Raw genomic sequence first — 25,262 nt, forward strand, 5'->3', positions numbered from 1 at the left:
GCTATATTTAATATTTAGTACTGATATTAGGATTATATATCTCATTAGAAATCAAAAAAATTATGTGATGGAGCATTGGTTTTTGAGAAATGAGAAGCTCATTCGGATTTTTATAAATATTAATATAGTGTTACGAAATGGGCCTTTTAAGTTTACATAATTGAAAAAGCAAATTTGTGAAGATTCGCAGTGCTCTCAGAAATATAACTGTTTTGGTTGAATTATTGTGTATAAATTACAGCTTTTTAAATCATCGATAAGAAATCGATATATAATAGTTTGTTAGGCATTATTTTATTAAGATTTTGAGGATTTATAAAATTGAATTATACATTAGAATTCTGCATTTATACTACAATCCTTTAAGTTGCAAAATATTTTGGATTTTTTATCTCAAATTTTGAAATCGTTGGATGAAAGTTTACTCTGATGTTATCTCTCTTTTAACTTTAACAACAATTATGAATTGGATATTAGCGTATTTATTTACATTGAACATAGGATTTATAATCAATAATTTCTCCTTTTTTTAAAATTCTTCAAACTGTAGTAAAACAGATGTGCTGAGTCATTAGCATGATTAGTCCGATTGTTCTTTCAGCTGATTTGCGCTTTTTAACAGAGTAGGTGACAAAAGTGCATACTCTTAAATTAACCTTAAATGTTGATTTTTCGATATTTTCGGTATTAACCTTATTGTAAATTTTTCCGGTGATAAATTTATCACACTGAGGTTATTTTTCCGGTGAGATTTTTAACCTTGATTTAATGAAATTAATATATATAAATTTTATTATTTTTAATTTCGAATGAGTATAATAAAATATTTTTTATGTGTTTTTGTTTTTGATGTGATTTGAATTTTGTTAACTCTTTTCAAAATCACTTCATTTTTATGATTTCGGTGGACTTAGAGGAGCTTATTGCTTTTGGTATTAAACAGGAAGTCAAGGGCGGTGTCCCATACAGAAGAAGAACGGGATCTCCAAAGCAATATGTCACTTATTCATGTTCGTATCCCCTATGCAAGGCAAAATTTAGGGTTGAAGAACAAAATGGAGTGTTTACTATAAGCAAAGTTAATGAAGAACATTGCCATCATATAGGAGTTGAAATGGGTTCACATTACGCGAGTAAATTTTATCAAAAATGGATCGAACTTTATATTAAAAACGGTGGAAAGCAATTTCTTGCTCAAAAAGCATTTTTTGATAAGTTCGGAATTGATACGAATAACAAAGAAACGATGAAACTTTTCGCGCAGTCTACTGATGCTTTAAAGCACAAATTTTATCGCCTTGATGAGATTATTGCACAAAGATTATCAAACGATCCTTACACTTCTTTAGAAGCATTTTTGAATAATTTACAGGAAGAGTGCCCAGATGATCTCGTTCAATTTGATTACAATAGAGATTTTTCCGAGTTTACAATCATATATGCACCTTTTGCTGCAAAAGAATTGGTGAATAGCATTGATAACCCTCTCCACGTCGATTCCACTCATTCTTTAATTAAAGGAAAGATCCAATTGTTTGCAGTAACAATGAAAACAAGTCAAAACACAATTTTCCCCTTTTGCTATTTTTTAGTGAACCCTCAGACATCTGAAAAAATTCAAGAATGTTTGGTGAAATTCTGTGAGTTTGCGCACCTGGATCCACAGCATTGGAGCGCTGACTGTGCGCTAAACATTGCTCGCGCAATTGAGGACGGATTTCCTCTTGCGCAGCTCAGTTGGTGCGCTGTGCATGTTTTACGCGCATGTGCAAAAGTTGGAAGCTATTTTGACAATCCACAGAATTTTGAGAACTTCTATTTAGCTGTCATAAGACGAAATGGTGGAAGTGAGGTGAAGTCAAAAAGTGACATATATTTGGCCGGCTAAATTCCCCTTTAGTTTACATGTCAAAATTACAATAAATTAATTATTTTGCTTAGCAATTAGCTATGTATTAAAACTAAAATTATTACTATTCAATTCTTTACATTCAAATATTAAACAATTCAAATTTAATAACAAAGATATTACAATAAATAAAAAAAATGATTAAAAATGTCCCTGAAAATTTTCTGAAAGCTATCTCGTGTTTAGGTCTCAATTTTTTTTAGAAATAGAAAAAGATTGGATTTAACTTTCAAACATTATATATAGTTTTGTATATGGAAGCCTTTAAATACAAGTTAATGATATGGAGTTGTATTGCGAGGAAGAGGGAATCAAAGAAATTGACGAAGTTCCAGAATTTTATTCAACAATTCTTAATCAATTAACAAAAACTATACTGAAACTTATCTTACCATCCAAATCAAATCACATTACATACGGAATAAACATTTAATCTTTTACCATTAAAATTATATTTATACGTTATTTAATTTTTTTACGTCTAAGTTGAATAGGATAATAGCCGAAGATATAAAGTAACTATAGTTTACAAGCTAAGGAACAAATCAGCATTGAAACTAAAAAATGCTGAAATATTATAATAAATTGAAGAAATACTGTGATAGAATACCTAGTTATACTAGATACTATTATAATATGAATTCATTTGTATTGAATATAGTTAGTATCCCTAAGTTGGGTACTGTGGCACTGCGCGCCTCCGTACACCACTTAGCGGTTTTGACACTTTACGAAACTGGTAACGTATATTTTACAACACAACCATAACACCAACTTAACCTTAAATATTTACAAAACCATCTGACACATAAATGACTTCACTAACGACTTCACTACCGTCCTCACTAAATAAAAATAACCTTATTTTTATTTTTTTTAATTTTTTTATTTCATTACAAAGACATGTCCGACTACATTTACTATGACTCTTTCCCAGAACGTTTCCGTGAACTATTCAAAACTCAAGTAAAATTGAGAAACATGCATTTTAACAAAGACAGACCCATTGACGATGAAAGAAACCCTGAATATATTACAATCCCTTATGACGCAAAGTTCATTGCATACATTCCTTATGGTCGCAGAGGAACGAAAACTATTTCAACAAAGAACAAAAATTATTTCTGGAGCGATGAAGAAAATTGCCTTATCTACATAAATGCATACTTAAATAAAGCTACATATTGTACAAAAGAAGGTTGGACTGGATTTGAGCTCTACATATACGACGACGATGGAAACAGACGTTGTGTATACCCATACGATAATATGTACCATTGTTTTCATCAAGCATTAAACGAATACATAGTCAGTAAGGGTCTCATTCCTGCTGAGTAGAAATGTTATATTTTTGTTCTGTCATTTACATCCAAATAAAAATTTTCAGTAAAAATAAAAAATAAACTTAAAATTAATGATATCACCACCCTCACACGTATGAAAACATAGCACAAAAATAATGTTTATGTTAGAATGTTAGATCTAACACGTTTTCTAACCTCATTTCTAACCTGTTGAATTCATTGCTTTATAACTCTCTTCCTTGGTTTCTTTTTAGTTGCTTTCTTCACGTCTGTCTCCAACTTGACTGTCTTTCTTCTTCGTCCGTAATGATACCAGTTACTTCCACCAGTCAATGGGTCAAATGGTCTTTCGTAAGGATTTCCATACATTCCATAGGGACCATACGGAAGAACTACTGGTGGAGAAGAAACATTTTCTTTAGTTCCATCGAATCTATTTAAATGCATTGTTTCACCTTTCATCTGGTCATTAAAGTCTTTTGCGTGTTTTGCAAACTCATCGTCCTTTCCTAAAGCATTTTCTGACTCAGTCGCAACCAAATTGGATGCTTTATTTATGAGCCCTATTTTATTTAATCTTAACTTCTTTGCAACCCAGCCTCCAATCTTCCCTTTATTTGCATCTAATGTCTTCGAAACCCTTCCTCCACTCATTTTATTTACTGCGTCATAAGCCCCAAGTGCTTTTGCTCCAAATGCTAATGCTTTTGTTCCCATTGCGCCTAAAGCTGTCCAAGCTACCATTTACACCATATTAAAATCATCTCTCTTCAATATTATCTCATAAAAGTTCTCGTTACTGGAGAAAGTCAATGAAACATAAACATTCTCATTCATAAACTTCTTTCTTATCTCATCTATACGCTTCAAAATGTCTGAACAATTGCTAACATCTTCTACAACAGTTATTTCATCATGAATGACCTTCAAGAACAAGCTCATTTAATATGCTATTAAAATCATCTCAATAATGAGTCCATCCTTTCCATCTTTAGGTAGCACAACATCTTTCATTGAAGAAGGTTCGACAAGTCTTATGTTAAACTTACTGACAAAGTTTGTTATACTATAATGCTTCGGTGGCGAATACATGTAGTTTGAAAGACATAATATAGATTCTTCAGCAAATTCACTTATACTGGATTTTATAACAATGTTCTCACGAGACCAAATACCACCAATTGACAATCTTGTAAGCAATCCTGCTGAACCTTCTACTGTAAACGTCGATTGTAACATTCCACGAAGGTCATCTATTGACATCGTTGAGTCACTGTATTTAAATATTTTCTTAAAACAATCGTCATTATCTAACCATGCAATAGCTTTGAAGTTTTCATTCGAATATACATCTGCTTCATTAAATGTAAAACCTGACTTCTTTGCAGAGACGACTTTAAAATCTATTGAGTTTGTTTCAAAATTATATGCTATGGTAACTTCTGAAGGTAATGGATGCCCTTCCGCAGTCAGTTGTTCTCTCACTACAGTTTGAAGCTTTGTATTAAAAACTTTCATGTCATCTCCTGTATCTAAGTTCACATACACAGCAACAGGAAAACTATCTTGCTTCTTTGTCTCATCATTATATCTCAAAACATTAAAGTTCTTCAATAATATTGTTCTTCCTGCTGGAATACTTCGAACCTGTCTGATTTCAATAGCTTTCTCACCTCCTACATACTCTACCCAGTGCCTTGGATATTCATAAGTATACTGACTTTCTTGAATTTTGGTTGGTTTCATCATAACATGTTCATAGTATATCTTTATACTCTTGTCAGTTAGACTCGGTGCTATGTTCTGAATATTTCTGACTTGCATTTTTAATGGAGATAAAATGAAGCATTTAATACATGACGTAGATGAAGACATGAATGAAACTACAGACAAACTTAACTCTTCTCTTATTCTTCCTTTCAGCAAAGATTATGAATTCTGTTCAAATGGTGTGTATTTCTATTGTGGAAAGATGGGTTCAGGTAAGACATTTAATTTAATTCGTCATATACTCATAACAGAGCGTTTAGGAAACGACTCTTACTATGACCAAATCATTATATCAGCAACTTCAGACTCTATGGATTCAACAGCGAAAACATTTATGTCAAAAGTTCAAGCCTCTGTCGTTAAAGTTCCAGACAGTGAACTCATTGAATTTCTTCAACGTTACATTCGACGTAAGAGGAAATATTATGCCATCGTTGAATTTATACAGTCAGGAATGCAAAAGACTTCTGAGGAGATGGAAAGAATTATTGACAAACACCACTTACGTCAATACTCAGGAGTTTACGATATGAAACGACTTACAAACTACATTCTGTCAAAACTTTCAAAATACCCCTTCAAAAAATATCCATCAAACACTTTATTAGTTTGCGACGACTTCGCCGGAAAAGGTTTAGTTTCAAAGCCTGACTCACCATTAGCTAACATCATTACTAAAGTCAGACATTACCACTTAACTGTAGCAATACTTATGCAAACATGGAGGTTTTTAGCTTTAAACATAAAACGTCTCATAACTGACTTCGTTATCTTTCAAGGTTTCTCACGTTATGATATTGAACTCATTTGGAAACAGTCAGGTATAACATTACCTTTTGAAGAAATTTGGGAAGCATATAAGTCTCTCATCTCTCCTCGTTCATACCTTGAGATTCATATCATGACTAATACCATTAAAGTCAAAAATATTCCATGGGAACGACCAACATTGTTTTAAAGTTTAACCTTCAATTGACTGATGGTAAACAAATTCCATGCATCTCTGTCGCCATTTCTGTTAATATTTTTGCTGTCATTCATATCATCCACTTCCCCATCCGTTAGCTTTTGAGGATATGCGTTAGAATAGCTGTTCTTAAATGAAGGCTTTTCACCTTTGAGAGCATAAACTCTATAACTTTCTGCATACTTTATGTTTGAACCTCCTGAGCCATCATTGACATAAATTTTTATAGGCTTCCACCCTTTGTTCATATTCCTGCTTCTTCCCTTTGCTCTTTTGTTCAGTAGTTCTACATCTTTATACACAGCTCCTGTCTCAGTGAATTCAACAATATTTTCATTCGTTAGCTTTACATTCAAACCCTTGTCGAGTATATTGTTCATTTCATACATATAAAAGGTTTTTATTCTATATGAAATGAGAAGCAAATCCATCTTAGCTGGTGCCGTTAATGTTCCAATTGAACCAACATCAAATGTTGACTCACGAACGACAAACAATATTGTCATAAAGAACTATAGTTCAGAGTGTTTGAAAGAAAAAGAACCAGAGCTGAAATCCGTGAATTTAAACTCAGCTTCAAACGCTAACGCTACATCAGATGTTAAGTTAGAGTATCCACCACTGGACCAAATTCTTTCAAGAGAAGCCAACGACAACCCTTACACAAATGTTCAAACAAATCCTTCAGATAACGTAGACCATTACCTTCTTCAGTTATACCAAACAATTTTACTCAAAGACGATAAGAAGCTTTTGACAAATCTTATAAGTAAGAACCAAATAATTCTAACAAAGGAGGACCTTGAAAATGTTATATCACGAATAACAGGGAAACAATGTGTCATTGACTATCTCGACCCTGAAATCGAATGCTGTGGTCAAACTCCACTATTCATGAAAATAGGTAACATCCGCATCATTGAAACACCAGGAACTACAGGAGTTGAGTTTAAGTATAAATATTCGAACGAGTATACAAAACTTTCAACAGAATATAAACTTTGCTTGAAATATGTTTTAGTAAATTAAAGCAATTTGTAATATCTATCCAAAACTTCTTCAACAGTATCGAACTCATCTTCATAATGCAAACCTAATCTTATTGACTTGGTGCAGTTTTCACTAACACAATATAGCGCTTTGCGCTCGGCGCCTTTGACGCCTTTTTCTGTTCTCTTGACTGACATAACTAACTCATTTGTTTCATCAAACAGCAACAACCAAAGTTCATGACCTAATACATAACATTCATACTTTATATTTTTAGCTCTGAGTTCTCTTGTAAGCTGTTGCATTTAATATTTTCTAAAAAGTCAACTTCAACAGTCATTCGCACTGGTGCCTTCAGTTCTACAGGCTCGCCCTGAAAGTCAACTAGTCTGAATTGCATGTCTTTCAAATTATGAGGACTAATGCGAACCCATTTACCTAAATGAGTTGCTATGACAGGAACGTTTGGAATGAACATTGAATTGACTGCATAACAGAAAGATTTATACTCTACTGAACCTTTACTATTAACTCCTGAAATGCCTGTGACATTAGCTATTTTAGACTCAATGTATAAACAATTACCATAACATACGTATGGAACAGATTTCATCTCAATCGTTTTGTCAACACTTTTCAAAGGAAATGTCATATGGTATGCACCCAAAAGAAGTTGTACTCTATGACTCATTCGTGTTATCTTGAACTCTTTCTTGCTACTGAACTTCAATGTTCCCTCAGAAGAGAGTTCGACATCTATGTTGTCAATAGTTTCTTCATTTATGAGAGTACCTATGACTCCAGCAATTTTATCTATTCTATACTCTGCTCTGTTAGGAAATGTTATAAAACTTCTTTTGTCATCTATTTCAATCTCTATGAAATCTGTTTCATCTGTTATGACAAAAGTTGCGATAGTATTGAAGTCAACAACTCTGAAAGCAAGCGCTTCATTCTGAAGACCTAAGTTTGTTTGTAGCTTTACTGTCCCGTATTCGTTTGGGTCTGTACTTTGCAAATAGAACAACATTTTATTCTCATTAAAATATGACTATTGCTGCATATGCGTATGAAACAAATGAAGCAAGAAGAGCACATGAACTAGTAAACGAAAACTCAACTTTAACCATTGAAGGCAATGATTTAGTCATTGACGATGGAAAAACTAAAAAAGTCATTGATTTCGATACTTTTAACACTTATGACCCATTCATTACAACAAGCAAGGTTCCTATCATAAATGATGGAACGGTGCAATATATAAATTCTACAGTAGATGCCTCATTAGTGAAAGTACTGAATGTTCTCATTGAATTGTTAAAGAGCTTTCGATTTGACGACAACATTAAATGCCTAAAGAATTTAGTCATGAATGAGAAACAAATTCTTGGCGTTGCTGGTAGCAGTAATGATGTACACCTTATGACATTAGAATATTATAACGAACATAAAGATGAACTGAAAGGAGAGAAGGGTGACACCGGACCACAAGGACCACAAGGAATACAAGGAATACAAGGAATACAAGGAATACAAGGACCTCAAGGCGAAAACGGTTTGGATGGAAAGGATGGAAAGGATGGAAAAACTGCTAAATCATGGATATGGGACCTTATAAATACTGGTTTAACAGCTGCTTCATATGGAGTTCTTCAATACCAAATCGGAAAGATATGGGCGGTACTTGGTGAAGAAGTTTTAAATGACGTTAAAAATGCTTTGAACTTCATTTCAAATGGTTCGGATACTATTAAAACTTTATCTGGTTGGATGCAAGAAACAAGGAGTCAAATAGATACTGTAAGACGTATAGCAAACAATGCACGTACGGGATTGGATACTTTACGACAAGCACAAAATACACTAAAGGAAGCAAATGATATTCTTGGCTCAGTATCAGACATGCATGAAGATTGGCTTAAAGGTATTGACAAATCTTTAAAAAATCACAGTCAGTCTATTGCTGACTACAAGAAAAGTATAGATTTTTTACATAGTGCTATGGACGTACATGATGGAAGCATAAGGAACTTACTTAATGCTAACAATAACTTACCAGGAACTATTAAAGCATTTATAAAGTCCTTTGTAAAACCCGGTGCTCTAACATTTAGGTCTTTGAGAGCAAGAGCATTGAAGTCAAGAGATGCAGAAACTCCAACAGAACCTACAGAAGGAACTGAAACAACAGAAACTCCAAAAGAACCACCAAAACCAACAGCTAATGAAATATTGTTCGAATATTTTCCAAGGTACTCTGTTCTCATTGCATACATTCAAGAAATACTTAAGAAAGCAGACTTGACTTTAGGAGATGATGAAAGTTCTGTATATCTTTCGTTCCAGTTTCAAATAGCAGAACTTTTGAGACAGATATGCTTAATGTATGACAACATCTCTGATTTCACAAGATATGATGACGACCATGACCCCGAACATGGTGAAGAAGAAGTTTTACAAACATCCATTAAGACAGGAAAGGTTTTAACTCAAAGTCTCATTATTGACACCAAAGATGGCGAAGTGGACGTTCTTCAAGAGCTGAAGAAAAATACTTCTTCGGGAGGTGGTGGTAGGCATGAACTTGAAATAAATGAGATAGAAGAGAAATTAGCCGAAAAAGCAGATAAAGAACATAAACACAATATCTCCGATATAAATGAACTTCAAGCTACATTAAATAGTAAAGCGGACAAAAATGAACTTGACGCAATGAACAAAGTTTTGAAATCTCATAAACACAACATCTCCGATATAAATGAACTTCAAGCTACATTAAATAGTAAAGCGGACAAGAACCATGTTCATTATATAACTTCAGACGAACAGATTATAACGGACTACCATGGATATTTAACACGAAGTGATGAAGCGAAGACAAAAAATGTTAATGAAAGAAGATATAAATACATTCGTGCTAAAGGTTATGACATAAGCTGTACTGTACAGTATGATGTAGCTAAAGCACCAGAAGCATTTGGTTATACCGGTGAAATTTATGCCTCTACTTTCAATGTTAACGGTGTATTAGTTGAACCAAGATTTATGTTAAGAGTTAAGGCAAAAATAACGTTTGAAGATGCTATTAAAAGTAAAGCTGACAAAGTTGAACTCGAAGCAACGAACAAAGTTTTGAAATCTCATAAACACAACATCTCCGATATAAATGAACTTCAAGCTACATTAGACAGTAAAGCTGACAAGAACCATACACATAAATCCTTCACTACTGTTAGAGCAGACGACATAATATTGAACTTTGACCTTGGTTCAAGTGCACCATTAGAAAATCCAAGTACAAGCGTAAAAGATACTCTTAACAGTTTAGATAAGAGTTGCAGGAACATTGAAAGTCATGCCAGAAACTTTGAAGCATATGAACTACGCAATGTTAGATAAGAAAGCAGACAAAACTTATGTAGATGAAGAACTACAAAGAAATTTTCGAAACCAGATACAATGACATTTACAACAGAAATTATAAATGGTGAACCAGCAACTCCATTTGAATTTGTTAGAGGTCTTCAACCAGATACTTTTGAATTTTTCTTGGATAATTCTATTGAACTAACATTACATTATAAAAGTGGAACAAATGCAACATTTCATCCGGGAGATACATTCCAAATGGTATTTAATGACATAAGTTCTTTAGAATATGTTTATAGAGTTATGAGCATATATGATTTAATATATCCTATAGGAGCTGTTTATACGTCTATGAATCCAATAAATCCAAACACTTTATTTGGTGGTAGATGGTATGAAATAGTTGACAGTTTTCCATTCTACACTAATACTCAGTCAATGAAGATGGGAGGTTCAAAGAAAATAGGTATTGAAAACCTTCCTTCACATATGCATAGGTTCAGTGGAAGAACATCTGTGGAAGGAAACCATTCACATTCAATAACAAAAAGAGGTTATACAAATCTTGCAGCGGGTTCGGATAGACAGGGAATGCATAGATATGATATCACAACTGACCCCAAAGATTAGCACAGGTATTTTCTGTGGAACTGCAGGAAATCATACACATGTTGTAGCTGGTATTACAGACCCAGCAGGTAATGGAAAAGATTATATGCCTCCTTATATAACAATGCACGCTTGGATACGAGTTGGTTAAAATCTTTAACTTTACATAAATGAGCTTGAAAGAAGTATTCGAACAACATCCATGGAGGTCATTTAAGAAATTCAATGAAGCTGCAAAGAGTTGGGGATTTACTAACAGAGCTGAAGTGAAAAGGTTCTTTGACAAAAATGTTGTACATCAAACAAAAATAAACCCTTACGACTACTTTTTACCAATTTACTCCAACACTCCTGACGCATACCAATTTGACACTCTCATTCAAAGCAGAAAAGGAGGACATAAACCATTCCTCATCTTCATAAATGTTAACACTCGTAAAGCATATGCATATCCAATGAAAAATAAAGGAACTCGTGAAGTGTTAAGAGTTTTACAAAAGTTTGTAGCAGAACATAACCCAAGTACTTTAACATCAGACCAAGACAGTGCATACCTCAGCAATGAAATCACAGAATTTCTCATTAAGCATAACATAACTCACTACACTACTGAAGACCATAACCATAACATACTCGGCATCATAAACCGCTTCATAAGAACGCTCAGAGATTTAAATCAAGAGCGAGACTTTACCGAAGAAACAATGAAACATTTTCTCGAAGTATATAATTCCTCAACACATTCTACAACAGGACATACACCAAATTCAATGACACAACAACAAGAAGAAAAGTATATACAAAAGAAACGAAGCCAAACACAAAATATCAGAAATTCAACACAATTTACCCTCATTCCTGGTACAAAAGTTCGTGTAGTTCTTGACGACAAACCGTTGACAAAGAAACGTTTAAGGTTAAGTAGAAACTATTATATCGTAGACTCTACACAAGGTAATGGATATCTTATAAAAGCTGCTGACGACTCCATAGCATTTTACCCTCGACATAAGTTAGTTGAAAGTAGTAATGGCAAACTTGCTGAAACCATTGACGAAGCAAAGCGAGGAGTGGTTATTGAAATACTTGGCTACAACATAAACGATGACACTTATAAAGTAAGATATGAAGGAGGTGTTGAAGATGTTATACCATCTAAGAACTTGAGAGAGTCAAAGCCAACACATCTGGGACCATTAGAGCGGGAGTACTGGAAAGACAAAAATATGCCAGAAAGAATAAGAAAATTCTTCTAAACTTTTTCATTAGATGTAAATCAGACATGAATGAGAACAGTCATGATATCATTAATGGTACCATTTATTTACACCAAAAAATAATGTTTATGTTAGAATGTTAGATCTAACACGTTTTCTAACCACTTTTCTAACATGGTCTAAAACTCTCGAAAATCATGAATTTTTGACATTTCCTTATGAAAGAAAAATAACGCTAATTTTTTTCTAAGAAAAATTTTTATCTTGTATGTAAAGATATGATTTCAACAATCGGCACAACAACAATTCAAACTACAGCACCAAACTCGTTAGTCATGAATCCAACATCTATGTTAGTAGAGATGAAAAGCTTCATTCCTTCTTCATATACTTTCGAAACAAAAATCCAGAAGATAAAGCAAGAACTTTTAACAAGTAATTTAGACTGTAGTGCGAAAGATGAAACAAATGAACAGTATCTTTATGAAATGCAGGACATTATTGACCATTTACCCAAATTGCCTGAAATCCAACAACAAAAACTAACTATTCCTGAATTCGACGAAATTGAAGTCAAAACAACTGACTCAGTAGAAATAAAGAAGTTCATACGTAAAGTAAATTATGAATTCCTTGGTTTTCATTGCAACCATAAAGTTATGGACAAAGATTGCGACATGGTTTATAAGAATGTTTCTGACATATATAAATCTGAAGAATTTAAGACCTACGATAACTTTGTTTCATTAGTTGCTGAATGTGTTTGGGAAATAAGAGATAAAGATAGAAGAGGCAAAGTATGGAACGAACAACTAAGACCCGCTATGTTTGAGATGAAGAGAGCAATTGACGCCTTAGTTGTTTTAGCAGGTCAAATTTCAATGTATAACGCAAAAATGAACCCGCAATGTTCAAAATGTAAGGCAGCGATGAGGAAATATAACTACTCCGTCAAAGAGATAGAAAGAATGAGAAACGACTATGCAGATTTAAAGAAAGAAGTAGAAAAGCCAGCAGAAGATAAAATGGACATGTTAGCATTTCTGAACAAAAATTATCCAACTGCTGACGATTTCCTTCTATCTGACGTCAAGAAGAAATATAAAGAAACCTTCGGCATTGTTAAAACATTCGATGTACTAAAAGAAGAAATAGAAGCTACAAAACTGTTTAAAGTCATGAACCATCGCAACATATACCATGTAAAACGCTTGTAAATAGTTATGTTAGAAAAGAGGTTAGAAAACGTGTTAGATCTAACATGCTAACATAAACATTATTTTTGCTGAATTCAGCACAAAATTCTGAGTAAAATGACATATGGCACGTGTCAAACCGTTGAGTTTTCACAAATTTTAAAAATTGCTGCGGAAAGTTCGTCAAAAAAGTGAAGGTTCCCGACGGTTTCAAACCGCCATACTTTACATGAAGATAGTTTACAATGTCAACTAAATATCATGTACGATAGAAACGGTTATGTAAAGTTTACATTTTGTAAAGTTTTGTCCTGATTCAAGACAAGTCTTGTATTTTTTCAGAACAAGTCTTGTATTTTTTCAGAACAAGTCTTGTATTTTTTCAAGACAAATCTTGTCCTGATTCAGAACAAGTCTTGCACTTTTTAGTCAGTTTTTCTTGTAAAGTTCTCAAATTTGAGAACAATTGTCCTGATTCAAGACAAGTCTTGTATTTTTTCAGAACAAGTCTTGTATTTTTTCAGAACAAGTCTTGTATTTTTTCAAGACAAATCTTGTCCTGATTCAGAACAAGTCTTGCACTTTTTCAGGAAATCCTATCGTCTAACTTTACAAATGTCACTTTTTCAACATGATTGCATTTTGGTCGGGAAACAACTTTCTCTCAATTTTGTCACTTTTTTCTATCGTCGTGTTTTGTCACTTTTCCCTCAGGGTGTGTGTCAGAAAATATCCAAAATCTTTATAGCCTCGTATCTCCTTCAATTCTTGACGGCTTGACATGTATGACACACCATTCAATTCAGAATTATGTGCTGAATCTTATGACCTTCATTTGTTCGTGACTTCTTTTCACATATGTAACCCTGAATTTTTAACATTTCTTTAACACAGAAAAATAAAGTTAGTTTTATTTTTATTTATTTTTTTATTTTGTATGTAAGGACAGATATGTCAACAACAGAGAACACAACAACTGCTATCGTTCATGAAGCCATAAATGAAGAATACGAGTGGGTTCAGTTTAACAAACAACTCCGTCTCATTCGTTCGGTCAAAGACGATATGTACCAAATGCAAAGTATTTTGACAGCATGTTTTGCTCCAGACACTAAACACGCAGACGACTGGTTCAAAAACCAAAGCACACAAGAACTTTTGAGTGAAATTTCTCTAGACCGACTTTTTTCGGTCTTGCATAAAAACACATGAAAATCGTAAAAATTTGCCAATAAATTTAAGAGGTTATTATGTTCATAGACTTTTAGTAAATGCAGTTGCAATGTGGGCTTCTCCTCGTTATGCATGGCATGTTTACAGACTTCTTGACGAAATTCATAGACAAGAACGTGGAGAGATGGAAAAGAAACTTCAAGCAAAAGATGAAGTCATTGAATCCAAAGACAAAAGCATACAGAAAAGAATACCACGTTCAGTACCAAAAGGAAAGGAAAAGAGTTATAAGTATATGATATATACTGAAGAGTTGGAGAAAGAAGAAGATAAAGATATGGTTATGTTGCATTTAGTCAGAAGAAACAACAAAAGCTTTTATGACCTTGCTAAGATTTACAAATCTGACAGAAACTGGTTCTATCGTGAAAACTTACCGATTTCAATGACACCGAATGAGCAAATAAAGGAAATTGTCAAAAATACTCTTCCTCAAACACACTATGACATCAAAGGTTGCACAATACTTACATTCAAAGAAGACTTAACATTACTGAAGGAAAAAATAACAGAATATTTCGATAACTTCAAAGAGGAAGAATAAAAAAATCTAAGCTAATTTTATTTTTTTATAAAATTTTATCTCATATGAAAGAACATGAATTTAGAATATTCGGAACTCATGACAGAAGAAGAGAACGAACAACATGTAAAAGATTATGCAAAATTTCTGAAGACATACAAAGCATTTAAACAATATCTAAATGCTTCTAAAGATTATGCAAAATTTCTGAAGGTATATAAAGCTTATGAAAAAGCGTATGAAAAGTTTATACATTGGGGAATTGTTGTAAAATATCGATATGAAGACTAACCAAAAATATATTTTTGCTTAAATGACGTCAGGGTCAATTTCTTCAACCATTTCACTTCCTTCGTCAATGTCAATAGAAGCTTCTTCAACCTTTGGTAAGAACTTTTGTATAACATCTTTGTTCGTTATTGTTTTCAGAGATGAAGAATAATATTTCACATTTGTTTCACCCTTCTTATATTCTTTCTGTTCGGAAAGATTCATAGCAATACTGAAGAAGTCAATGTTGGAGTTCTTTATAATAGTATAATGAGTATCTTTGACATTCACGAAGAAACCCTTTTGTTTCAAAACTACTGCTAACTCTTGTGAAGTATAACGTTTGCGGTCAATGACAATAGCTAATGGTCTGACATACTGACCAAACTTAGATTCTTTCACAAACTTCTTGTTAAAGATAACATTGACGTTTGAAGCATTATTGAACTCATTCTTGATGACAGTAGCGAGAGCATTGTATGAAAAGAACTTGCAATCTTGCATGTGTTTCATTAAAATAAAAATATTAAATTATTTTGAAAAATAACTTAAAAAAATCTAATCTAATTTTTTCAAAAAATATTTTTTATCCGATAGAAAAGATGACAGAAAAATTAACTTTTTACATAGCGCCAGACCCTTCTTGCCCACATCTTTTTAAGCCACAATATATAGTCATAGAACTAAATAGAGAAAGCGAAATTCTACAAATAGAAGAAAGCGAAATTCTACAAACAGAAGAAACATATAGAGACCTAGATAACGAAACTGGATATGCACTATTCTGGTTAGATTGTCCTTATGAAATGTATGAAAAAAAGGCTTTATATGAAGAATATAGAAAATATTGTCATGAAAACAATATAAGACCAAGCTCTAGAGAAAAATTCTATGCTGGTATAAAACATCTTTTCGAAGTTCGGAATGGCAAATATAGAAAGAAATAATTTTTCTAAGTTTATTTTTTCAAAAAATATTTTTTTATTTCCTACTAAAGATGTATCGGAAGTTGTCTAAGTTAGAACACTCGGAAATAAAACAACTTCTTACAGAAGCTAATATAGATGTTGCAAAGCATTACACAACAAACAAAAAGGCACTCGCTGACATCCTCAATGACTATAATGGTGAAATAACTTATGATAGAATTCATGAGTTCATAAAGCCGCAACGCGGCGAGGACGAAGTCCATGCAAGAGCATTTCCTTTAAATGACGTTGCTATTGACTTATATCATAGACGTTCAATACCTCATGAAGTAAGAAGAGAAATGTTTGACATAACAAATGCAAACGTTGGTCATACTCGTAAAGCTCTTTCACATGACGTTCGTCAAGAGATGTTTGACATAACAAATGCAAACGTTGGTGAAACAAGAAGAGCTGTACCACATGAAGTAAGAAGAGAAATGTTTGACATAACAAATGCAAACGTTGGTGAAACACGAAAGAGAGATGACACACTGAAACAACAGAGAAGAGAGATGTTTAAAAGTGCTATAGAACAAGTTCGCAAAGCTAATAATGTCATTCGTTCCATTGACGACAAACCAAAAGAAGGTGAGAGATGGTTAAAGAAAGATGAAGAAAATAGGAAGAGGAATGTGAAGTCAGGCAATAGACTCATTGACTTTAACATCGAAGCTTTAGATGAACCAAACAGAGACTACTTACACAAACATTTCGGTAAGGTTTTCATGAGACTCTTAGAGAAAATTAAAATAAACTCCCAACAGAGATGGATGGTATGTTATAAACTTGGTGGAAAGTATGAATGTTCTACGTTAAACCTCAATAATATTGGAACATTACTACATCAGCTCTTGAAGGAGAACTTTATATCAGAGATAGAAGCAAATGCTGCAGGTATTGTTGAAATGCACTATGACTTCTTCTTGACAAACATAAAGAATCTTACGAAATAAAGATGTATGATTTAACAGAATATGAAGGCTTAACGATGTCAGATGTAAAGAAAGGCAAACCAAAAAAGAGACCATATAGAGATGAAAGCACACTGACAAATGACCAGAAAGCCATTTTGGAAGCTCTTAAGCAAACAGGAAACCCAGCACTTATAGAAAGCTTTTGGAAAGATAATGGTGAAAAGAAGTTTTATAAGAAGAGAAGCGGTCAGTTCTGGAAGTATCTTTGCACATTACCTATAAATCTTGAACGCTACCAAATCTTCAATGAACTGAACAAAAGAACTGCAACACTTATGACAGAAGATAACTGCTTCGTTTATGCTTGCATTCAGGCTGGAGTAAATGAAGAAACTATTGACCACATGAGAGAAGTCATTCGTGTTAGAGACTTTCCTCAAAGTAAAGTACAAGAAATTTCTGACGCAACAGGTATAGCATTTAATGTTACCATTGGTTACTTCAATGACTCAAGACATAATGAAATAAAGAGATACATACCAAAAGAATGTGAAACTGTTCGAACTATTGACTTACTTCTTGTTGAAGACCACTACATGCTAAATGAAAGACTTCCAATGACAACATATTTCATTCGAAACTATATAGAAATCTTGAAGGAGTGTGGTGGAATGAACATTGAAAAACAGATGAAAATATATACAAAGAGAGAAGATAAATATGTAGTTCGCATGGATAGAACTACACCGCTATGGGATGTTATGAAAACATTGTGGGAGTGCAAATATTTTGAACCTATTTCTTATGGAGAACTTTTCACATATACGACTGACTTATATAAACAGAACCTTGCACCATTTAAAGATTTGACATATGCTCCAAAGTATTGTGTACAACTGAAGAAGAAAGCAGAGTCAAAAGAAGTAAATAAAGCTAAATGTAAGTTCATACCTGAGCACGTTTTCTTTGCTGACTTTGAGTGTAGTACGGATGGCTTTCATAAAGCTTTTAACATCTGTTATGACAGTGAAGATGGTTCAGTTAGTGAAAGTATTTGGGGTCAAAACTGTGCAACAGAATTTTTGGAAAGACTTCCTGACAAGAGTTTAATATATTTCCATAACCTCAGTTATGACATAAACTTCATCTTAAGACACATGACAGAAGTGAAAGGAACTCCCATCATTAAAGGTTCACGAACAATGCAAATAACTGGTTTATATAAAGGAAGGGCAATTATTATAAAAGACTCTTACAGTGTTATAAATAAGAAGCTTAAACTATTTCCTGCTATGTTTAACTTACAAACAGGACCGAAAGAAGTATTTCCATATAACTACTACAGCAGTGTTTTGTTAGCAAATGACAACAGAACTGGTGTCATTTCTGAAGCATGTAAGTTTATCCATGATGCAGATACATTTATGAAGAACATAGATTCCATCAAAGGTTGCAGAATAGATGAAAACCACTTCGACTTAGAAAAATATAGCACGTTTTACTGCAAACAAGATGTAAGAATTTTAAGAGAAGGTTTTGTAAAGTTCCGCAATGACTTATTGAAAGAGTTTGATTTAAACGTTTATGACTACGTTAGTATTTGTTCTATTGCTAACAAATTGTTTGAGAACAGAGTATACTTCCCGAATGGAAATCTTTATGACCTCTCAAATAAACCAAGAGAATTTATTTCGAGATGCATTCAAGGTGGAAGATGTATGTTGTCAGATAACATGAAACAAAAGAGCAAAAAGAAACTCATTGCTGACTTCGACACTGTTTCATTATATCCTTCAGCTATAGCAAGACTTTATACTTTAGAAGGTATTCCAAAAGTATTGAAGGAAGAAATGTTAAGCACAGAGTATCTCATGAGACATTTATTCGATGACGACCAAAAGGAACCCATTGGTGAAAAGTTTATGTCTGGCTTCTTTGTTCTCATTAAGATAACAGAGATTGGTATACCCAGACACTTTCATTTAATAGTTTGCGACCCTGAACTAAATCCAGAACTTAACGTTCCAAGAAGTTCAAACACTTGCTGTCTCATGTATGTTGACCATATAACATTACAAGACCTCATAAAATATCAAGGTGTCAAATGTGAAGTGTTGCAAGGATACTATTACGATGGAAACAGAGATATGAGAATAAGAGATGAAGTAAAGAAGTTGTTTGAGTTAAGGTTAAAGTATAAGAAAGAAGAAAACCCCTTACAAGAAATTATAAAACTCATTCTGAACAGCATTTATGGCAAAACTATTCTATCTCCTATTGAGTCAAAAATAACCATAGTAGATGACAAAGATGCTATAAGATATGCTATAAGAAATTACAACCATATAGTGAAGTTCGAAGGTTTGGATGGTTCAGATAAAACTATTTTCAAGCTAACGAAAAGCATTTGCAGACACTTTAACTTCTGTCCACTTGGTGTTAATATTCTGTCTATGTCAAAACGTATTATGAATGAAGTATTCTGTACTGCAGAGGACATGGGACTTCAAATCTTTTACCAGGATACCGACAGTATGCACTTATATAATGAAGACATCCCAAAGCTTGCAGCAGAGTTTAAGAAGAGATATGGTCGCGAACTTATAGGAAAGAACCTTGGTCAATTTCATAGCGACTTTGCAGAAATAACACCTGGAAAACAAAGTTTAGCTTATAAAAGTATTTTCTGTGGAAAGAAGACCTACATAGACTTACTCACTAACGATTTAAATGAAGTTGCATTTCACTGCAGAATGAAAGGCGTGAAGCAAGATGTTATTGCTTTAACCGCTAATGAAATGTTTCCTGAAGCTATACAATGCTATTACAATGAAGATAAGAACATTCACATACCTGTTGGAACATATGACAAAGACTCTGAGTTCAGTTTAATGAAACTTTACAAAGCACTTCATGATGGTCAAGAGATTGCATTCGACTTATGTAAGTCATGTCAACCTTGCTTTGCTGAAAAGTTCAACTTTTCAATAACGACTAAAACAAGCTTTATTCGTAAGTTGAAGTTCTGAGGTCATTTATTTTTGTCAGCAATGAGGTCATTCGTGATAAAAATAAAGCTAGCGTAGATTTTACAATACTGCGATGGTAGAGTTTAAGAGTTGTGCTTCAATGTAGAGACAGTCCTTCCCATCTGGAGGCAAGAACACTGGACATTTATGGTCATGAGTGGAGTACATGTCTATCCAAAACTCACGATTGAAGCCAGTTAATTTATAGTATTTAGGGTTAGGAAGTGGTGAAGTTCTTGTATGACCAATGAACTCATTTTCAACGCCTTTGGCTATATTAGAGTAAAGTATTGCTTGCTTTCTATCCCAAATGCCAGGTGTTACAATCTTTGAAAATTCATTTTTCCTCGGAAGCATTGCATCATAATTGAAAACATTCTTAAAATCATCACTTGGTTCGGAGATTTGAAATCTTATACGTAATGGATTTTCTTTCTTTTTAGCGACTTCATTGAATGGTGAGAATACAATGAATTGACAGTCATGAGTTCCATCTTCATTTTCATTAAATTCATAATGAAAGTCTATAAGTTGTGGCTGACTACCTTCTTCTTTCAGTTGTGCAAGAAACTCACGTAAAGGCTGTAAAGTTTGTACTTCAATGTTGAACTTTTTCTCGAACATCTCATTAAATGAAATCATACATTGTTGCAATGTTGTATCGTCTTTAAAGTATTTGTATATGTGAATGTTTTGGGCGCTTAAAGACTGTTCGTCATTTTCTATCTCGACTTGAAGTATAAAGTCAACCTTTCTGAAAGCACGTGTTATATACATAGATGTTATGCCAATGTACTTCTCTTCATTTATGTTCACAATCCAGTCTGTTGGAAACTTAAACGTTACTCTGTTCCCCTTTATTTTGACGTCAGGGTTTTCACTACTGAACGCAACAGTTAAAGGTATTTGTCTATACATTTAATTCGGATAAAAATAAACCATTTACTCTTTCTTTGCTTCAGCTTCTTTAGCTTTTGCTTCTTCTCTAGCTTTTTTCGCCAGCAAACGTGGGTTCTTCTGTCTTCCAGCAGCTAATGCAGCTAGTTGTTTTTCACTAAGTTTTCTCTTTGGTCTCTCTGGCTTTTGTTCTTGTTTTTGTTCCTTCAGTTCGGATAAAATTTGCTCGCGAATTTCTTTCTTCAATGCTTCAACATCTATGACACCTGGGTCTTGTCCGTAGGGCTTGTCTGAGTCATTTGACTGCAGATAAAAAACTAAATTAAAACTTTAACCGATGTAAAATGAGCTTGTCAAAATCAGAGCGAGAGTCTATTATATTAAATGACGCAAGAGGAATACAACATCCTTTCTATTACGTAAGTCAGAGTAAAGATGGTAAAATATACGTAAGAAAAAGAAAGGTTCCATTAGCGAATGCAGAGAGCGACAACATTAAGGTGCATGGCAAGGGGAAGTCCACGAAGCCCATATAAAACCTTCTGTTCAAACTGAAAAGTCAATAGAACCAGAAGAAAAGAAGCCAGATGTACTTTCAATAACGAACCAAGAGCTTATTGCAAAGTTCGTGAATTTCATTGAAAAACAAACCGAGTCAAAGAACCCTGACCCGCCAGTGAAAGAAGTTGAGACAAAAGAGAATGTACAGTTCATTGAAAATGTCAAGAAACAACTTCCACCACGAATACCAAGAAGAAGAGTGAGAATAATGAAGTAAATAGATATTTTTATCTGAAGTAAATACATGCAGAACGAACAGCTAAACGAATTTACTCCAGCAGAGCATATTCATCAGATTCGCTCATATTTCGATATCATAGACAATGCAGTTCAAATTGGTGACACTAATAGAAAATATTCTGACGCAAAGATTCCATCACAACCTGGAACTGCTAAAGATAACACATGGGTAACATTCAATCTCTCACCTCCTGGTGAAAATATGTTGGACCTTTACAATACATTCATTACGTATAAAATGGAAGGTCAATTTATTGCAGATAAAGAAATTGGTTCAGGTTCCAATAAAACAAACCCACCAGGATTTTGGATTGGTTTCGATGACGCTTTCTATGCAGTTGCTGGATATCAAATCCTTGCAAATGGTCGTATCGTATATTCTCAAGACAACGCAAGAGAAGAAGCATATATAACTTCAAACTCACAAACTACCGAACAAATAAAGAAAGTAGATGTTTTCTCAAAGACTCGACATGAAGATGTATGGAGTCATTCGGGAACATGCAGAACAGGACAAATTGTTAGTGGTCCAATTACAGCAGGAAAATCATTTGATTTTAAGCTTCGTTTAAGAATTCCTGTTAGAAGATTCCTTCCATTAGAAGCTATTCGATTTATTCCAGCTTTTGCAGGAAACATTCAGCTTAAAGTAAAGTTCAGTAGCGACGCCTTACAATGCACATCTATATCTGTAAATGATATCATTGCTTTCAATCCAACTCTTAAAGTTGCATTTGCTTCAGATTCAAATCCACCGACAAATAAATTTGTTCCATGGAATGAACCATTCACTATGATAACGAAGGCATAGAAGCTAGTGGAACAGTTACTATTACAACTGTAACCAGCAACTATTTCGAACAAAGATGGATTTTAATGAATGTTTCATTCATCCAAAGTCATTCTCTTTAGACCCTAACATTTATACAGAACTTGTAGAACATTATACAAACGAGGCTTTATGTTTTCCTGTTAAAGTTATGGATTGGATTCCTATGGACGGTTCATTCTCAAAGAATACAGATAGTTCAAGTGCAACATTTACAGCAGCTTATACGCCTATTAATGTTAAAAGTATTTGGGCACTATTTAGAAAGAAAGACAACTATTATGTTAATTTTGAGAACCCTAAGTTTAAATATCTTCAGCTTTCCATGGGAGCTTATGGAAATATGCCTGCAGAACCTGAAAAATCATATGGACCTGTATTTTATGAAATGGTTGCGAACGCTTGCAATACAAACAATGATATGATAGGATTTAATGAAGATGTTATGAGGTCATTGGTGGATGATGGTAGTGTGGAACATAAATGGGATAGCTATGACAACACACATTTCTTATGTGGTTTTCCAACAGAAGTGGACTTTTGCTTCCAGCAAGGTCAAACATCTACTGCTCCAATAACATACAAATTGTCTGTTAAAGGACCTATTGAACTAGCAACTGAAAATGTACCAAAGCCACTTATTGGATTTATGAGGGATTGTTGCTTTGCAATACAAGTAAGACAGTCAGGCATACCAATAATAAGACTTGACGACTATAACTTAGCACGGACGACAGTGAGGAATAAAGGATGAACGTTTATTTTTAAAGCTTATAAATGAGTTCTTCATCAAGCTCTCGTGAACCTTCACCATCTATGAAACAAACTTTACCAAACGATTATGGAGCACCTATTGAATATTTCTTACGAGCTGCACAATGGCAAAGAGCAGTCTCACCAAGGTTAGGTGTTCCACCAGCTCCTGTCAAAAATAGCATTTGGTCAAGTCCTTATATAAGATATGGTCTCCCACTAGGTTTGCTAGCTACAGCAGGAGCAGTTATGATGTTGAAAAGAAATAAAGCAAATGTTATAAATAATACTGAAGTAGCTGAAGTTAAACAAACTCCAACACCTTCGTCAAAACCAACGCCTTCACAAGCAAAACCTTCAATGACTCCTGAACCTATGGAAGTACAAACTCCTGTTCAAAAGTCAACTCCTAAACCGACTCCAACATTTAAACCAGAACCTACGCCTCAAATAAATCGTAAAACTCCTGCGTTTCCTTACTGAAAAAATAACGTTATTTTTATTTTATTTGAACATTTTTATTTGATTGAAATGACGACTAAAGTCACTGAAGCAATGAAACAAAAGTTTTTGGTAGAATACATTAAATCAGGAATTATTCCAGAAGGTTTTTACGTTCATACTATGAAGGATGGTAGAGTTCAGTTTAGAAAGATAAAGCAACCATTAGATAGAGAAGGAATTTTGAGAAAGATTAAACTTCATGAGGACAACATTGCTGAACTTAAGAAGAAGTTAGAAGAGTTGGAGAAAGGAAGAGAGTTATAAAGCAATGAATTCAACAGGTTAGAAAAGAGGTTAGATATCGGGTTAGATCTAACCTTCTACCCTAAATTTATTTTTGTGCTATGTTTTCATACGTGTGCGGGTGGTGATATCATTAATTTTTAAGTTTATTTTTATTTTATTTTTATTTTATTTGGATGTAATGACAGAACAAAAGCAACTCATACAAATCAAAACATATAACAAACATACATTTAAACATTTATTCTTCCTTCCTGAGCATAACATGTTCTTTCAAATACATCCGAGACCAGTTGACTTTTCATTGACTGTTTATAAAGATAGAAATAGTTATATCATTAAACCATACGATGACGAAGGTAAGTTATGTAAATTGTACGTTAAGAAGTTAGAGAAAGTTTATGGCTTCAAGTATGACTACAATAGGGTTAACACTGATGATGAAGATATTGAGGAAAATTTATGAGAACATTAGTGAAGTCGTTAGTGAGAACGATAGTGAGAACGTTTATTTTTTACATTAGTGAGTTCGTTAGTGAAGTGGTTGGCGGCTTTGTAAATATTTAAGGTTAAATTAGTTTTTGCGTTCATGTTGTAAAATATACGTTAACGGTTTTGTAAAGTGTCAAATTCACAAGTATTGGGTAAGGTGGAACGCAGTGCCACCATACCCAAGACTTGTATACTAACTGTTGTTGGATATAACTTCATAACATATGGTTCGTTCGACTCAGAACGTTGCAGTGAAGGCTTACTTTACATCGTTCAGAAACCGAAGGACTTCAATACAAAGAGATATAAGATAGGAAGAACATATAATATAACTCAAAGATATGACAGTACAGTCAATAGAGTTAAGGTTGTGTTCGTTAACGATATGAGAGCTGCAGAAACAGAACTACTTGAAAAGTTTGAGAAAATGTATGGTGCTCCCATAAAAGGTAAAGAAACGTTTGAAGTAGAT

At 33.6% G+C, this 25,262-nt stretch overlaps 17 protein-coding genes and 1 pseudogene across 18 annotated transcripts, besides 3 other annotated features; 13 read left to right on the forward strand and 5 right to left on the reverse strand.

Moving 5' to 3' along the window:
- The first annotated feature begins 621 nt into the window (after positions 1-621).
- Positions 622-1,824: a mobile genetic element.
- A 589-nt stretch (positions 1,825-2,413) lies between these two features.
- Positions 2,414-2,442: a mobile genetic element.
- Positions 2,443-2,568: 126 nt separating this feature from the next.
- Positions 2,569-24,989: a mobile genetic element.
- Positions 4,156-4,887, reverse strand: TVAGG3_0786690 (uncharacterized protein; the record flags this gene model as incomplete). The annotated part of the gene is made up of 1 exon (XM_051246606.1): positions 4,156-4,887. A coding segment is annotated over one exon (732 nt), but the record flags the coding sequence as incomplete, so codon positions are not given.
- TVAGG3_0786700 (protein of unknown function, DUF4106 family) lies at positions 5,087-5,941 on the forward strand (the record flags this gene model as incomplete). Its single annotated transcript, XM_051246607.1, has 1 exon — positions 5,087-5,941. One exon carries the CDS (start codon positions 5,087-5,089, stop codon positions 5,939-5,941), a length of 855 nt encoding a protein of 284 aa, XP_051082082.1.
- TVAGG3_0786710 (uncharacterized protein) lies at positions 5,938-6,339 on the reverse strand (the record flags this gene model as incomplete). The annotated part of the gene is made up of 1 exon (XM_051246608.1): positions 5,938-6,339. The coding sequence occupies one exon, from the start codon at positions 6,337-6,339 to the stop codon at positions 5,938-5,940; it is 402 nt and encodes a 133-aa protein (XP_051082083.1).
- Positions 6,365-6,891, forward strand: TVAGG3_0786720 (uncharacterized protein; the record flags this gene model as incomplete). Its single annotated transcript, XM_051246609.1, has 1 exon — positions 6,365-6,891. A coding segment is annotated over one exon (527 nt), but the record flags the coding sequence as incomplete, so codon positions are not given.
- Positions 7,206-7,970, reverse strand: TVAGG3_0786730 (uncharacterized protein; the record flags this gene model as incomplete). The annotated part of the gene is made up of 1 exon (XM_051246610.1): positions 7,206-7,970. The coding sequence occupies one exon, from the start codon at positions 7,968-7,970 to the stop codon at positions 7,206-7,208; it is 765 nt and encodes a 254-aa protein (XP_051082085.1).
- Positions 8,309-9,380, forward strand: TVAGG3_0786740 (organellar and viral DNA polymerase type B; the record flags this gene model as incomplete). The annotated part of the gene is made up of 1 exon (XM_051246611.1): positions 8,309-9,380. A coding segment is annotated over one exon (1,072 nt), but the record flags the coding sequence as incomplete, so codon positions are not given.
- On the forward strand, positions 10,329-11,069 carry TVAGG3_0786750 (annotated as a pseudogene). The gene has a single exon. A coding segment is annotated over exon 1 (741 nt).
- Positions 11,089-11,818, forward strand: TVAGG3_0786760 (integrase core domain containing protein family; the record flags this gene model as incomplete). Its single annotated transcript, XM_051246612.1, has 1 exon — positions 11,089-11,818. A coding segment is annotated over one exon (730 nt), but the record flags the coding sequence as incomplete, so codon positions are not given.
- TVAGG3_0786770 (organellar and viral DNA polymerase type B) lies at positions 12,414-12,726 on the forward strand (the record flags this gene model as incomplete). Its single annotated transcript, XM_051246613.1, has 1 exon — positions 12,414-12,726. A coding segment is annotated over one exon (313 nt), but the record flags the coding sequence as incomplete, so codon positions are not given.
- On the forward strand, positions 12,795-13,352 carry TVAGG3_0786780 (organellar and viral DNA polymerase type B; the record flags this gene model as incomplete). Its single annotated transcript, XM_051246614.1, has 1 exon — positions 12,795-13,352. One exon carries the CDS (start codon positions 12,795-12,797, stop codon positions 13,350-13,352), a length of 558 nt encoding a protein of 185 aa, XP_051082089.1.
- On the forward strand, positions 14,950-15,108 carry TVAGG3_0786790 (uncharacterized protein; the record flags this gene model as incomplete). The annotated part of the gene is made up of 1 exon (XM_001299506.2): positions 14,950-15,108. The coding sequence occupies one exon, from the start codon at positions 14,950-14,952 to the stop codon at positions 15,106-15,108; it is 159 nt and encodes a 52-aa protein (XP_001299507.2).
- On the reverse strand, positions 15,397-15,870 carry TVAGG3_0786800 (uncharacterized protein; the record flags this gene model as incomplete). Its single annotated transcript, XM_051246615.1, has 1 exon — positions 15,397-15,870. One exon carries the CDS (start codon positions 15,868-15,870, stop codon positions 15,397-15,399), a length of 474 nt encoding a protein of 157 aa, XP_051082090.1.
- TVAGG3_0786810 (organellar and viral DNA polymerase type B) lies at positions 16,355-17,124 on the forward strand (the record flags this gene model as incomplete). The annotated part of the gene is made up of 1 exon (XM_051246616.1): positions 16,355-17,124. A coding segment is annotated over one exon (770 nt), but the record flags the coding sequence as incomplete, so codon positions are not given.
- TVAGG3_0786820 (organellar and viral DNA polymerase type B) lies at positions 17,578-18,457 on the forward strand (the record flags this gene model as incomplete). The annotated part of the gene is made up of 1 exon (XM_051246617.1): positions 17,578-18,457. A coding segment is annotated over one exon (880 nt), but the record flags the coding sequence as incomplete, so codon positions are not given.
- Positions 19,711-20,271, forward strand: TVAGG3_0786830 (organellar and viral DNA polymerase type B; the record flags this gene model as incomplete). Its single annotated transcript, XM_051246618.1, has 1 exon — positions 19,711-20,271. The coding sequence occupies one exon, from the start codon at positions 19,711-19,713 to the stop codon at positions 20,269-20,271; it is 561 nt and encodes a 186-aa protein (XP_051082093.1).
- On the reverse strand, positions 20,332-20,895 carry TVAGG3_0786840 (uncharacterized protein; the record flags this gene model as incomplete). Its single annotated transcript, XM_051246619.1, has 1 exon — positions 20,332-20,895. The coding sequence occupies one exon, from the start codon at positions 20,893-20,895 to the stop codon at positions 20,332-20,334; it is 564 nt and encodes a 187-aa protein (XP_051082094.1).
- Positions 23,576-24,034, forward strand: TVAGG3_0786850 (repellent protein 1 family; the record flags this gene model as incomplete). The annotated part of the gene is made up of 1 exon (XM_051246620.1): positions 23,576-24,034. The coding sequence occupies one exon, from the start codon at positions 23,576-23,578 to the stop codon at positions 24,032-24,034; it is 459 nt and encodes a 152-aa protein (XP_051082095.1).
- TVAGG3_0786860 (uncharacterized protein) lies at positions 24,083-24,319 on the forward strand (the record flags this gene model as incomplete). Its single annotated transcript, XM_051246621.1, has 1 exon — positions 24,083-24,319. One exon carries the CDS (start codon positions 24,083-24,085, stop codon positions 24,317-24,319), a length of 237 nt encoding a protein of 78 aa, XP_051082096.1.
- Positions 24,990-25,262: the final 273 nt, after the last annotated feature.

This window comes from Trichomonas vaginalis, chromosome VI, assembly GCF_026262505.1.
Source record: "Trichomonas vaginalis G3 chromosome VI, whole genome shotgun sequence".
Lineage (NCBI taxonomy): Eukaryota > Parabasalia > Trichomonadida > Trichomonadidae > Trichomonas > Trichomonas vaginalis.